The following is a 12,779-nucleotide window of genomic DNA, read 5'->3' as shown; positions in this document are numbered from 1 at the left end:
CTAAAGGCATCAGCTAAAGCCCTGAGCTAAAGCCATTAGCTAAAGGCATCAGCTAAAGCCCTGAGCTAAAGCCATTAGCTGTTTTCCAGGTATGAGTATCAGCGATGAATTGCTCAACCTGATGGCGGTTCGCTACGGCGCCTCCTCGGGTCACATGACCCTGGAGAACTTCATCAGCCTCAGCCTTCGCCTGAGCCGCATGAACAGTGAGTGAAGCTCTGAGCAGACTTGTTGACCCCTGACCCTGGGTCGGCCTGGTGTAAACCTGACCCGGTTTCTTCTGCTTGTTCTGCAGAAATCTTTTCGGAGCTGTCGGATGGGAAAAATGTCACTCTGTCCAGGTCAGAGGTAAGAAAGCTCCAGGACTGACGTCACTTCCAGATTAAATCTGAACATTGATGATTCTGGTCGCTGATGGTGGTTAATAATCTGCCTCTGTGTGATTTTAGTGGCTGTTCCTCTCCATGTACACCTGAACCAGCAGGTAGAAGACAGGAGAGAAGATCTGCAGAAACACTTTGTTGGAATTTCAGAGGAAATGTGGCTTTTTTTCTCTTGTTCATAAAAATCTTGTGTGGTGATTTACTTTGACTTGTCCTCTTTTAAATGGTTACATTTTGAATAACATCTGAGCTGCTTTATCTTTTATTACTTTATTATTTTAACATATGGAGTCCATAGCCAGTCTTGCTGGTTATCTTTACTCCATGTTTGATGTGATTTGTGTTCAGTGGCGTTTACCTTTTCCTGGCCTGGAGCTGGAGGCTTTCTTGATGGCAATAATAATGATAATAATCCATTTTATTTTTTGGCAACTTTCTCTGCACTCAAGGACACCTTACAAAATTAATAAAATCAAATACAGTAATAAAATCACTTGAATAGGGAGCAAACGGCATCAGACAGAATAAACAGTTGTAGACATGAATTTGATTTGATTGGTTCCTCTGATCTGCATGGCAGACGAACCTGATGCTCTTGGTGACCTTTGACTCTGGAAAAACAACAATTACCAACTTCAGGTTGCATCATTTCACCAGCCGCGTTTGATCCGCTTCAATCCAACTCCAGTTGGTTTGTCTAGTCAAAGTCCGGTCCGGTTGGTGAGGTGCGAACGCTAATCGACCTCTGACCTCTGGCCCTCCAAACCTCGGTCTGGGTTCGGTTCGAAAGTGAACGGCAAGCGGACCGGAGACCGCCTCAAAAGCAGGAAGTGGACTACAGCGCAGGGCATTCTGGGTAAATACAACCAAAGCTAACCTGCTAGCCTAGCGCTAGCAGCAGAAATGGCTCCTGGTCTTTAGCCTAAAGAGAAATCCTCCAACCGCTAAAATCTGTCGCCTCCATCTTGTTTCCATCTGGTGAAGAAGGAAGTTGCTCTCAGTGTTTTCAGAGGTTTTTGTGTCGTTTCCTTCAGTGGTTCTTGTTGCAGCGCCCCCACAGGCCAGGAGGGGAACAGGTTGCTCAAAGCAGCTGGAGACGGAAGAAATGTTTTGGTTTCTGTAGAAGTGAGTCCACTGGACCATCAGGAGGAAACGTCATGAAACTGGGAATCCTTTGGGATCCTCAGGAGGAGCTGGAGGGTCGAGGATCTGCCTCCTCTCTCACTTCCTCGCAGACAATCGGACAACATGGAAGGAAGGATAAACCTGAGACCACCTGCGACATAAAGCCATCATGCAGTAAAATTTGAAATATGTGTTTTTATTTCATCAGTTGTGAAGTTGAAGTGTTTTCCACAGAAAACACATGAAATTAATTTAAGGTAGATTATTCTGGCTCAGTCTGAGGTGAGAGGGAGCCGATCTTCTTCCTGTGTGCCCGTCCTCCTGCAGACTCATGTGTACATGGAAACGTAGATCCACTGGAAACAGAGAGAGCAGCGTTAGTGGTTCCTTCTGCTCCACTCAGAGGAGTGAGGCTGACGTCTTCACCTCTGATTCCTGCAGGCTCATCGTTTTCCCATCAGACAGCTGCCGGAAGATCTCTGTCACAGAAACTGAGATGTTAGCGCCTTTAATCCGGATTAGATGCTTGATCTGGACCAGAAGCTTCGGCTGCAGCCGGCCGACTCACTGAACATGCAGTCCAGACGCAGAATGAGGCTGATGAAGCTCTCCAGTGTCATGTGACCAGAGGGGGCGCCGTAGCGCAGCGCCATCAGGTTCAGTGTGTCGTCAGAGACTCTCATCCCTGGAAAAACACAGACCGGGTCAGGACCGGGCCCAGCTCAGAGCCAGGTCACATGACCAGGAGGTTCTGCAGAACCTGGAGTACCTGAAACGATGAGTGCGTTCCTGAGCTCCGTCAGCGACAGGGTTCCGGTCCGAGAAACATCAGTTTGAAAGAAAATGTCCTGACGAACAAACGTTACACGTCAATAAAACACGGAGGTTTGTGGAACAGGAAGGTGGAAACACGTCTGGGTCTGAAAACTTTTGGAAGCCGCAGCAGCTCAGAGCCAGAGTTGATGTTGTTACCTTGTAAATGACGACTTTGTTCCACAGTCGGATGAACTCGCTGCTGTTCAGTCTCCCAGTTACTGACGTCTTTAAACTGATTGTAAAGGAAGAAAACATGTGACCTGCTGCTCATTAAACCTCAGGAAGCAACAGATGGTCCAGTCTCATCAAAGACGCTACAGACGGGGTTTCCCATGGCTCAGTACAGGGGTCCCTTCTGTTTAATATCCATTAGCTCAGGTTATAACTCAAATCAGACTAGTTACCATGACGACGCAGATGATACACACCTCTACATTACCATGTCACCAGGTAACCTTTGACCCCATCTAATCACTGAACAGACAACAGATCAATATGTGAAGGTGACAAAACTTTATCTGGCTGAACAGAAACTGGAGTTATTATCCTCAGACCTAAACAGGAGCGATCTAGAGTTTCAGACCTAGAGTTACAGATCTAGAGTCAACACAGCTTCAGTTCTTCCAGCTGGATACCAGAGATCAGGTTGACCTCTGACCTCTGACCTGACCTTTTGGTTCCTCAGTGGTCCTTCTAGCAGCTGCAGAACATTTCAGGCCCAGAGGACTAAAGTCTCCGACCAGAGAAACTCATCCAGGATTTAGTGGCTTTGATTCCTGCAGATCTGTGATCTGGTACCTTTGGAGCAGTGTGCTCTGAGTTCACCATGGAATTTGCTTGATTGTGTGTGAAAGTACAAAACGAACAAACTGAATTAACAACTGCAGCAGCGTCTTGGCAGGTCCTGGTTCTGACTTGGTTCAGCCTGCTTCCTGCTGTCAGATGGGTTTTGTTCACATCATTTAATGAGGTCAGAGGTCAGGCAGCTCTCAGGTCTGGGTGTTACTATGGCAACTCAACAGAAACAGTTTGGTTATTTTTCTCTTATTAAATAAAATGTTAATTTAAAAGCTGCTTTTGGTGTTTACTCCATTTATCTGTCTGATGTTAGCAAAGGAGAACCCTGCCAGGCGGGCTGGGCGGTTCTGAACATCGCAGCAGGATACGTCCATGAGAGCTACCATGCTCCGACAGGCGTCGATGCTGAAACCCCCGGATTGCAGGTCTCCTGCAGACCCAAGCACAGAGTGTTAGCATAGCAGCAATGGCAGCATTAGCAGCTATCGCTGACAACGCGATGCCAGTGATAGCTGGCAGCTTTAGCAGTGATAGTTAGCAGCGTTAGCAGTGATAGTTAGCAGCGTTAGCAGTGATAGTTAGCAGCGTTAGCAGCGATAATTGGCAGGGTTAGCAGTGATAGTTAGCAGTGATAGTTAGCAGCGTTAGCAGTAATAGTTAGCAGCAATAGTTGGCAGCGTTAGCAGTGATAGTTAGCAGCGATAGTTGGCAGCGTTAGCAGTGATCATTAGCAGCGATAGTTGGCACCTTTAGCAATGATAGTTAGCAGCGATAGTTGGCAGCGTTAGCAGTGATAGTTAGCAGCATTAGCAGTAATAGCAGCAATGGTTGGCAGCATTAGCAGTGATAGTTAGCAACGTTAGCAGCGATAATTGGCAGTGTTAGCAGTGATAGTTAGCAGTGATAGTTGGCAGCTTTAGCGGTGATAACTAGGAGCGATAGTAGCAGCATTAGCAGTAATAGTTAGCAGCAATAGTTGGCAGCGTTAGCAGTGGTAGTTAGCAGCGTTAGCGCCTCCTGTTGATGATCACAGAAGGATTTTGCGGTCTGGACCTTTTAGAAGGTTCTCGTTTAGGATTCTCTGGAGCTGCTCTGCGTCCATCTCTTCATACTGCAGGAAACAAATGACACTCAGCTGATGTTTCTAACCCGGCATCTCTGCAATCTGTCTCTACCTCCGTTTTAGCAGCAGAGCTAATTTCTTGTTTCTGATCTCTCTAAAAACTCAGAACTGTTTACCTGCGTCTGGATTAAAGTAGTGGTGGGACTCATTAAATTGTTTAAGTTAATTGCTGGGTCTGTAATTAATCATAACATTTTCAACTCAAAACCCCTTTATGCACATAAATTATTGAAAAAAATAACATATTTATGGTTTTTAATCTTCAGGTTCTTCAACCACCACATTGGAGCAAAGTTAATATTTCCAGAGTTTCAGGAACTCCAGACAAGTTTGGAGCTTCTTTAGAATGTGGACGCTAACATTAGCTTTAGCTGCTACATGTTTAGCATCGAGGTGCTATTTTAGGCCAGAACAGCTTTGCTGATAGGCTAAACCCTTTTAGCACAACTTGAAAGGAGAGTTTTGTCTTTTCCAGCGTCCAATTAGATTGTTTAGAAGCAGAAATTAACCCCAGAGGGCCAAGAGGAGCAGTTATGTTGTCCATTGCTGCCTTTAACATTATGTTGAATAAAAGCCCTGTAATTAATGAATTGAAGTTAAAGTACTAAAGTTCTGGCCTTATTTTAAATAAATGTTTATAAATCAGAATATGTACCTTGTCTGAATGTTGACGGAAGAAAGCGTCCTTATTTTCATCCTCCTGTCTGTTCTTCACCTTCATCGCCTGAATAACACATCGGCCATGTTTGAATTCAGTCAGTGCCTCGTCAGCCAGACATAATCTGTGATGATGTGATCTGGTACCTGTGGACCTGGTTCTGGAGAGCGCTCACCAGAGTTCTCACTGTGAACAAAAAACATTCACACAGAGTCTCTTTACAAACAAACACTCCTTATTCCAGAATGGAACAGATGCAGAACACGACGACGCTGTTGACGCAGAGACGTACTAGCAGCGGGTCTCGGTCTTGGACAGGATGGTCAGGAGGAAGGACGCCGTCTCGTTGGGATGGAAGGTGGACGGGACGATCATGTACTCTCCAGGCTTCAGCGTCAGCAGCTCCATCACTTCCCGAGCGTTCATGAAGGTCTTCGTTTGGGCGACGGGTTGTTGAGAGCTGAAGAACGAGGCCGTGAATTTCCCCCTGTGTGCCTGATGCTGTGGCACCACAGAACGTCTCAGGTCTCCAACGCTGATTTATTAAATATTAAATTAATCTTGAAACTGTGAAAATACATCTTACCTGTTCTTTCACCTGGAAAAATCAGATGAAAAGAAATCAGCTTATATTTAGACATGCAACAAACAACCTTATGTTTACCTGCAGGTGCCAACAGCGAACCACGGCGGGTTTACATGCCGTCTCCTGGATATTTATGGGACGGTGAGCGGACCTTTGGTGACAAGGTTCAGGGTGTCTACAGTGCTGTAGAACTAGAGACCGGTCTTGGTCTCAGACCACTTTTTGATGGTCTCGGGTGCTGAGGATTTTATTTCAAGACTGGTCAAGAACACAACTGTAAAATTATCACTTATCACTAAACAGTTAATTTGTTGTCGCATGTACAGAACAACGCTGTGACCAAAGCCTGCAATCCAGTGATGTTACATTCATGAACGATCTGATTTTACTAAACGGGTCTTTACTAAGGATGACAGAACTGGAGCCTCGCTCAGAGCCATTCCTTGTTCTTGTAATGCTCTGGTACTCTGCAGTAGCCATTATTATTTTATTTAATCATATACATTGATATTTATTAGTAAATAAATCAAACACAAGAACTTAAGAGCAGACAGAGCATGCTCATTGCTCTCCGATTGATTTCGTCTCCTGTCATGTGGCAGATGTTACAGCTCTGAGCTGCTGGGCTTCATGCAGCAGGAGAGAGAGAGTCAGACGCCTTGTGCCTGGTTCCTTCTTGCTTGTTGCGCCCTGCGCAGTGTTCACAGATGAGCGTTGTTTACCGTCGGGGAATTGCGTTAATTGCTCCGTTTAATGGTGCAGACAGTGGGGGTTTCTGACATGGGCGATGTGGGCAACCGCCCAGGGCGTTGTCTTTTTGGGATGGCAACAGACTAGAGTTTGAATTGACAATGATACTGGTTAAATTTATTTCAGCTCCAAGAGTTTAATATTTAGGTGTTTTTATGGGAATATGAATCTTTCAGATCAATGCAAGAAGCAATTTTGATCATATTTCACATTCCATCTGGTCACGTAGCGCAGGGCTGGTCTTGGTCTTGTCTCGATACACTCTGGTCTTGATTTGGTCTCGGGTTAGGTGGTCTTGACTACAACACTATCTACAAGTTCACGTGGTGGTACTCAAAGGTTTGCTTCCTAAATGCTCCAAGCCTCCTAAAGGTTTCCCTTCATGGTGCTAAAACCTGGTTCACACAGCGAGAGTTTTCTACACATTTCCCCTTCAGCCAGCCTTCAGGACGCCCTGACCATCGTAGTGCTGTAAAGATGATTTTAAGAGATCTGCAGGGTAATAATTAGAGGAATGGGTATCTGCTGGATATGTATTGAACAGCAGATTGGTAAATCACAGAGTTCCTGACTACTGGGCTCCACCAGCAGGAAACTTGCAGGTTACCGTCTCAGTACCTTGAGGAACCAGCAGTGCTTTTGGTTGTGAACCGGCCTTTATGTTTAAGGAAAGCCTGAGTGCAACAGGCCATGCAGCAGGATTCGGTCTCTCTGACCTCCATGCCAAACTCGACATGTGGAGGAAAAGTAACTTGGTGGATGTACTGGAGTGTGTGCTACCTGCTCCTTAACTAGCGTCTGATAAAGCTGGATTCTATGATGCAGAACCAGCCTCCACCATGCTCCACAATTAAACTGTTCCTGTTTGGTTTAACTGACACACAGCGCCTGACCCAGTCAGTAGAATGAGTCCTGGTGCCAAATGGATGAGATTTACCTCGAAGATGGAGAAGCCGATGTGGAGGTTCTGCACCAGGTGTCGGTTCCTCTTGTCATGTTTTTGCATCAGAGACACCAGGATGTTTTTCTCAGCCTTCTCGCCACACAGCTTGACTCGGTACTGTGGATTGGTCCAGAAGCTGTCTGCAGACACAGGTCAGGCTTCTCAGCAAGGAATGGACAGCTACAGCCCAGAGGCTGCATGCACTGGGTCAGTGAGATGAAATCTGCCAGATCGTCTGCCTGCGTCGTGCCGCGGTCCGGTTCAGGTTCAGAGCTACGCTACGCTGCGCAGCACTCCACCAGCCAGAGTTCAGGGAAACCTTGTTCATGCTGTACTTTGCAGCTAGACGGCCTTGGTCATACAGGTTTGACATTATTTAACGTGTTTTGTCTTCATGTGTTTGTCTTACTGGGAAACTGGATCAGTTTCAGGAAAGCTGCAGTCTTTACTGACAGAGGACTTTCTGTTTCCTGATGTTGAAACAATGAGTCATGAACTTCTACCTGCTCTTATCAGAAACAAGAGTTTACTGACGCTCATGTTTGAATTTTAATAATTAATCATTAAAACTGAAAAGTTGGACTTGGATCTTTTCTGTTGGACTCCTGCTGAACCTTGTGCAGGGTTTTCAGTCCAAAGTGACTCCTCACAGTTCAGCGTTAGGAACCAGAAACACAACCCTCCGTCTCAGGTCTTCCTCCTGATTTAGATTCTCCCATCGTCCCATCAACTGACCAGTTTTCAAAAGATGAGGAGCAAACTCTAGTTTGGCTGGATTATGTAAGAGAAAAGTTGCTGCTTCCTTCTACATATCTCTTTACGTTTATTCTAAGCAGTTGTTTCTCCCTGGAATATTTTAATTCACTGAAAACCTCCAAACAGTTCTAGTTTTATCCACACTGAGCCTTTCAGCCTTTCCTCTGTTGGATTTACTGGAAAGATTACGTACATTGTTTAAAGCATTTTGATATTTTCTGCAGTAGTTGTAATAGATTACCTTTGTAATTCATGCAGCCTCCAGCCGTTGTTCCTGCCACCCACCAGCCCTCTGCCACAGAGGTCGTCCACTGGGAAGACGGGTCTTCGTCCAGGAAGTTTGGGTTCAGACCACAGATGTCAAGATCAGTGAAGAACTTGGAGAAGTCCTCCAGCATCATCCTGTCATGATTAATGATGTCAAATAAAACGTCAGCTTTAAGCTTTCAGGGGGAAATAAAACAAGACGTCTGGATGAATAATTTAACTCACCAAAACTCTCCGTCGTTGACCACTGAAAGGCATTTCTCTCGGTCTTGGGAGCTCACGGTCTGCCACAGAGACGAGCTGCAGGGACAGCAGCGGTTGTTAACTGTTTGCAGCATTATTTAGCTTCAGATGAATGAAGCATCTCCAGCTGCAGAGCCATTTATCATGAATCAGAGATTAACTTCTTCACCGGTCGCTCCAGTCTCCGTTCCACTCTCCTTTTCCCCAGGGATTCCACAGACGCAGCATCTTCACCGGCTTCCCTCTGCTCGTCATCTGACCAGCAACACACACTGTCAGCAACAGCCATGTTTATTACGACCTGTCCCTGCTGGTGGGAGCCTTCACCTGGACGACTCCAGTCACAGTGTAGGCGTGGCCCTGGACTAGGCCGTTGGGAGACAAGGTCAACGAGGACGACTCCTACAGATGCAAAACAAGAATTCATATTTCTGACAGCAGAAGATGCTGCAAATCCAACATGGATGGGTGGTTCATGCAGCTCATCCATTACTAGGGTAATGGATGATATGCAGCATTAAACCAGCATGTAAAAGAACGGCGGACAAATCGTCTTATTTTAGGACCTGTTCTTACTGCGAGCTGATCGCTGTTTTGTTGTTGATTAAAAGGAGGAACCTTGAACTGATCCAGATCTTAATGTCCTTCAGAAAGAGGCTTCAGTAACTGGATGTGGCTTTTAAAGGAAAATAAAGCTGAACTTCAGTGGAGCTGAATCTTGTGCTTTGGATGGATCGATCCTACTGGCAGCATGCTGAGAGATGGTCTCCACATGTCAGGGAATGCCATGTGTTTATCTAAAAAAGATCATTAAAAACCTATAAAGATTTTTTTCTAGTTTCTTTATTATTTTTCTACTAACATCTAATTGGGATTAGGGTTAGCTGCATGTCTGAGTTTATGAATCATTGGCTCTCACAGCGGGGGTTTGTCATCAACATTTGACTTGCTCCATTGTTTATTCCCAACACTGACCCATTATTGCCTGGTCTTGGTGTCTTGGTGTGATGGAGGTCTGTAGTCAGGGTTTGCTGCCCCAACCAGCAAGGAATGACCACTACGTTTCTGTCTCACTCACAACAGACTGAACTAAGAGACAAGTTTTCCAAAAGGTCACACCAGCTATACGCGGTGTAGAAACCAGTGAAATCTCAGAAACATTTTGAGGTGAACATCATAAGAAAATGGAGGACATATTTCTCCGTACCCCTTGTGGCGTGCTACAGCTGAGCAGAGCGCCAAAGTTCCCGGCTCTGGACATCAGCTCCCACAGGTCCGGAGGAGGATCTGACAGCTGGATGCACATGTGGACGCCTCCAGTGAAGTCCATCATGGCCTCTGCAGGAGTCCCAGCATTCATGTCGGTGTAGGAGCCACACACCCTGATGGAGGAAGGCATGAAAGGTAACACGCAGAGAGGAAGCTGCTGAACACGAGCGGTCTGAGCGTACTTGGCGTATGCTTTCTCCAGCAGGGCGGGCCAGAACTCGTTCTGCTTCTTGGACTGAACGAAGATCAGGCTGCCGTTGATTGTTGGCAGCTTGTCATCAATCACAACGTCCACCCACTTCCCAAATCTCCAGAACTAAACAGAGAAAAAACGTTTTGTTAGCCCAGAGAACTAGCTGCCAAATAACCACTGGTGTTCAGAAGTTTACATACACCCATCATGGTGACTAAAGTCAGAACCATCGGAGGTTTTAATGCCTTCTGTTAGAACCCTTTATTTCCTCCATAGTTTTCCTCACTTACATGTTTGAATGTTCAGGAAAAATCCAGACCACAATCTGCTGCTCCTCTGCTCAGAGGAAACAAAGACTGAACAATTAGATCTCAATGAAAAGTCTGGGGGAGTCTTTAAGACCTGGGAGCACCCTACCAACCGTCAGGCATGGTGGTGGCAGTGTCATCCTGTGGGACCGTTTCATTACCAGTGGTCCTCTGCATCGTACAAAACGACTAAAGAAGGAGGTCAGGCTCCAGATTCAACTCCAACCTGGACCCAGTTGGACAACGATCCCAAACACACGTTACGGTTCTGGTTCCCAACACTCTGGCCTCCACGGACTTCAGTGCCAGGAAACCAACCCGGGGTCAAATATCCACCATGTTACTCAGCCAAATGCAGAACCATCTGCCTCTGGGGAAGTTGAACCTACAACCCTGTTTGAAACTGGATGAGGAAACATGCAGACGGCACCAGAGTATAGAAAAACCCGCAGACTTCATCAGACTGCAGTGGAACGGACTCCGTCACCAAGTGAGCCTTCCCCATAACCAATAAGTCAGTTAATCACGTTATAAATTAAAATGAGCTCAATAAGTTCAGTTTGGACAGCAGTCATTAGAGAGATGCTTCTCTCACATATCTATTAAAATCTGGGGATTTTTAAAGATTCTGGGACTTTTGCCTGTTTTCCCTGTCCAAGCTGAAATATTAATATTGAGAATCATCATAATCCATTTTAATTATTGTTGTTTGTTTAATTATTTTGGATATTTAAAATGTTTTCCAGCTCCAGTGTTAAATGTTCTTTAGTAAATAAAGTCTTTGAGTGGTATGGATCATGATCCCCTTATCATCATCGTTATATTAGTTGACTTTGTTGTTTCTGGCGATAATTTCTGGGACAGTTTTCTTGTCCGGTAAAATGAGTCCTTGTGGCCGGCATAGACAGCAGAACCAACCCGGGGAGGAACGTCTCCGACCGGCAGCACGACTCCATCAAGGACTGCACAGTTCATCGAGCGTCACTCTGAAAGCCACACCGACAGACTGGCAGGACAAGAACTTGTAAGAACCAGGCCTGTTTCCATGGAGACGGACGTCGTTTTACCCTGAAATGAAACAGGCCGCAGTAGTTCTCATCAAAGCCTTGTTCCTGAGGGACGACCTGCTGGAGGATTTGATCCTGGAACGTCAGTGCGCCGATCGATGCCAGAAACCAGCAGTTTCCTGATCAGAGAAACAAACAAGTTACCAGGAAATCCGATGAAACGGCTACAACAGGAACGACGGCCTCACCCAGAACTCCTTGACCAAAGTCAAACCTGGAGAACCCTCGCAGGACGAAGGACGGGTTCTGAACAATTCTCTGCAAGAAGCAACAAGTCAACCGGCTTTCCATCTGACACCTGCAGCGTCTGATCAGCCTGATCTGAAACCACTCACCGCCGGCCGGAGCCAGACGACCCGGGCCAGGTCCGAAGGGCTCAGGACTCCCTGCCCGATGGACTTCCTGTCAGGCGGGAACATGTCATCGATGAACTTCAGCCGCCTGCTGACACAGAACTCCTTCAGCTGCTGGAAGTCCTGTCCGAACAGCCGGCCGGGGCTGCAGGCGCGGCCGAAGCCGTCCCGGCGGTGGCGGGCCTCCATGATGTTCAGACAGGCTCCTGGAGGCGGCATGGCTGCGGGCCGACGGCTGGGCACGTTACAGACAGCCCAGGTCAAAGGTCGCCGGACTCTGAGCCAAGGCAAGGCCTGGTTAACCTGAAGCTCCCGTAAAGAGCTTTACATGAGAAAAGAGTTTAAAAAAACAGCAAAATTCAGAGCTGGTTCATCAGTTCAGCAACAAGCTGTAACCATGTGCCGTTTCTGGAAGTAACTAGTAACTAGTTAGTAGTAACTAGTAACTAGTGGAGACGTTCAGGACTGCAGGTCCAGTTCCATATTCCAGTTGATTTCCCAGAGAACAGCGTTTCGGTGGTTCTGCAGTTTTCTACAGCAGAACCGTCTTTATCCTCTCGTCTTTCTAAACCTTTTTCCTTTCAGGTGAAACTTTGTTGAGCTCCTCATGTTTCCTCCAGACTCTGATCTTCATTCCTCAATAAAATCAAAGGTTTCCTTTCATCTGAATTTCCCTTTGGGAATGGAGGACTGAAGGACTCTGGACCCTGATGGTCCGGTCCGTTCTCTCCGGCCTGGTTCTGATGTTTCTGCTTCAGAAGCCATTTAGCATAAAGATGGTTGGAGTCCAGCCAGTGGCGCAACTGCACATTATTCAGGTGGATGCGAAAACATAAATCGGCGCCCCCCCAAGGCGACGCTGCGTGAAGTGTAAAACTCGCTACATGTACCTCTTATGTGCGAGAGGTGAAGCAGCGTGAGGCGCTGAACTGTATGGGAAAACATCATCGGCGCGTCGCCCCCTCCAGAGGGGTTTTGGCGCCCCCTCTGGTGCTGCGCCCCTATGCGTTGCATACGCTGCATACCCACTTTTTGCGCCTCTGAGTCCAGCTGCTGGAATGTCTTCACATTAACATATTTGGATGCAGCATTCTGCACAGTTAGCGTCTTTAGCATTGACCTACTGTCTGGTCAAAAACAG

General features: G+C 46.5%; 2 protein-coding genes across 5 annotated transcripts in view; one reads left to right on the top strand and one right to left on the bottom strand.

Annotated features, from left to right (window-relative positions):
- The window catches only part of LOC103154186 (calpain-A-like), a 13,858-nt gene extending 13,236 nt beyond the window's left edge, over positions 1-622 (top strand). For both annotated transcript variants that reach the window (XM_007575380.2, XM_016662515.1), the window contains 3 exons: positions 90-206; positions 296-348; positions 450-622. In XM_007575380.2, the coding sequence (XP_007575442.1) occupies positions 90-206; positions 296-348; positions 450-476 (197 nt within the window). In that variant the 3' untranslated portion in view covers positions 477-622. The remainder of the gene's footprint in view (positions 1-89; positions 207-295; positions 349-449) is intronic.
- A 1,063-nt stretch (positions 623-1,685) lies between these two features.
- On the bottom strand, positions 1,686-12,574 carry LOC103154185 (calpain-3). 3 transcript variants are annotated; one of them, XM_007575379.2, is made up of 21 exons: positions 11,621-12,574; positions 11,474-11,543; positions 11,286-11,404; positions 9,900-10,033; positions 9,656-9,830; positions 8,776-8,850; positions 8,618-8,703; positions 8,431-8,505; positions 8,180-8,340; positions 7,177-7,322; positions 5,490-5,501; positions 5,196-5,404; positions 5,050-5,089; positions 4,901-4,969; positions 4,176-4,233; positions 3,491-3,552; positions 2,481-2,549; positions 2,278-2,356; positions 2,077-2,193; positions 1,935-1,987; positions 1,686-1,864 (listed from the first exon to the last, which is right to left on the bottom strand). In XM_007575379.2, exons 1-21 carry the CDS (start codon positions 11,855-11,857, stop codon positions 1,838-1,840), a joined length of 2,073 nt encoding a protein of 690 aa, XP_007575441.1. In that variant the 5' UTR covers positions 11,858-12,574; the 3' UTR covers positions 1,686-1,837. The 3 variants fall into 3 exon arrangements, 2 of the variants coding, with proteins under 2 accessions (XP_007575441.1, XP_016517985.1); XM_016662499.1 differs by having other exon boundaries at positions 9,656-10,033; XR_001659122.1 differs by lacking the exons at positions 1,686-1,864; positions 1,935-1,987; positions 3,491-3,552; positions 4,176-4,233 and having other exon boundaries at positions 2,103-2,193; positions 2,481-2,556; positions 9,656-10,033.
- Between the last annotated feature and the right edge of the window lie 205 nt (positions 12,575-12,779).

Source organism: Poecilia formosa, unplaced genomic scaffold (genome assembly GCF_000485575.1).
Source record: "Poecilia formosa unplaced genomic scaffold, Poecilia_formosa-5.1.2 Scaffold376, whole genome shotgun sequence".
NCBI lineage: Eukaryota > Metazoa > Chordata > Actinopteri > Cyprinodontiformes > Poeciliidae > Poecilia > Poecilia formosa.
Note: the sequence above shows the minus strand (reverse complement) of the source record. Positions and strands in the feature narration are given on the sequence as shown.

Coding starts and splice junctions, on each gene's coding strand:
- LOC103154185 (XM_016662499.1), bottom strand. CDS start 11,857: ATGCCGCCTCCAGGAGCCTGTCTGAACATCATGGAGGCCCGCCACCGC. Junction 10,034..11,285: donor GCGGCCTGTTTCATTTCAGG/GTAAAACGACGT, acceptor TTCTCTGTTTAG/TTCTGGAGATTTGGGAAGTG. Junction 3,553..4,175: donor AAACGAGAACCTTCTAAAAG/GTCCAGACCGCA, acceptor TTGGGTCTGCAG/GAGACCTGCAATCCGGGGGT.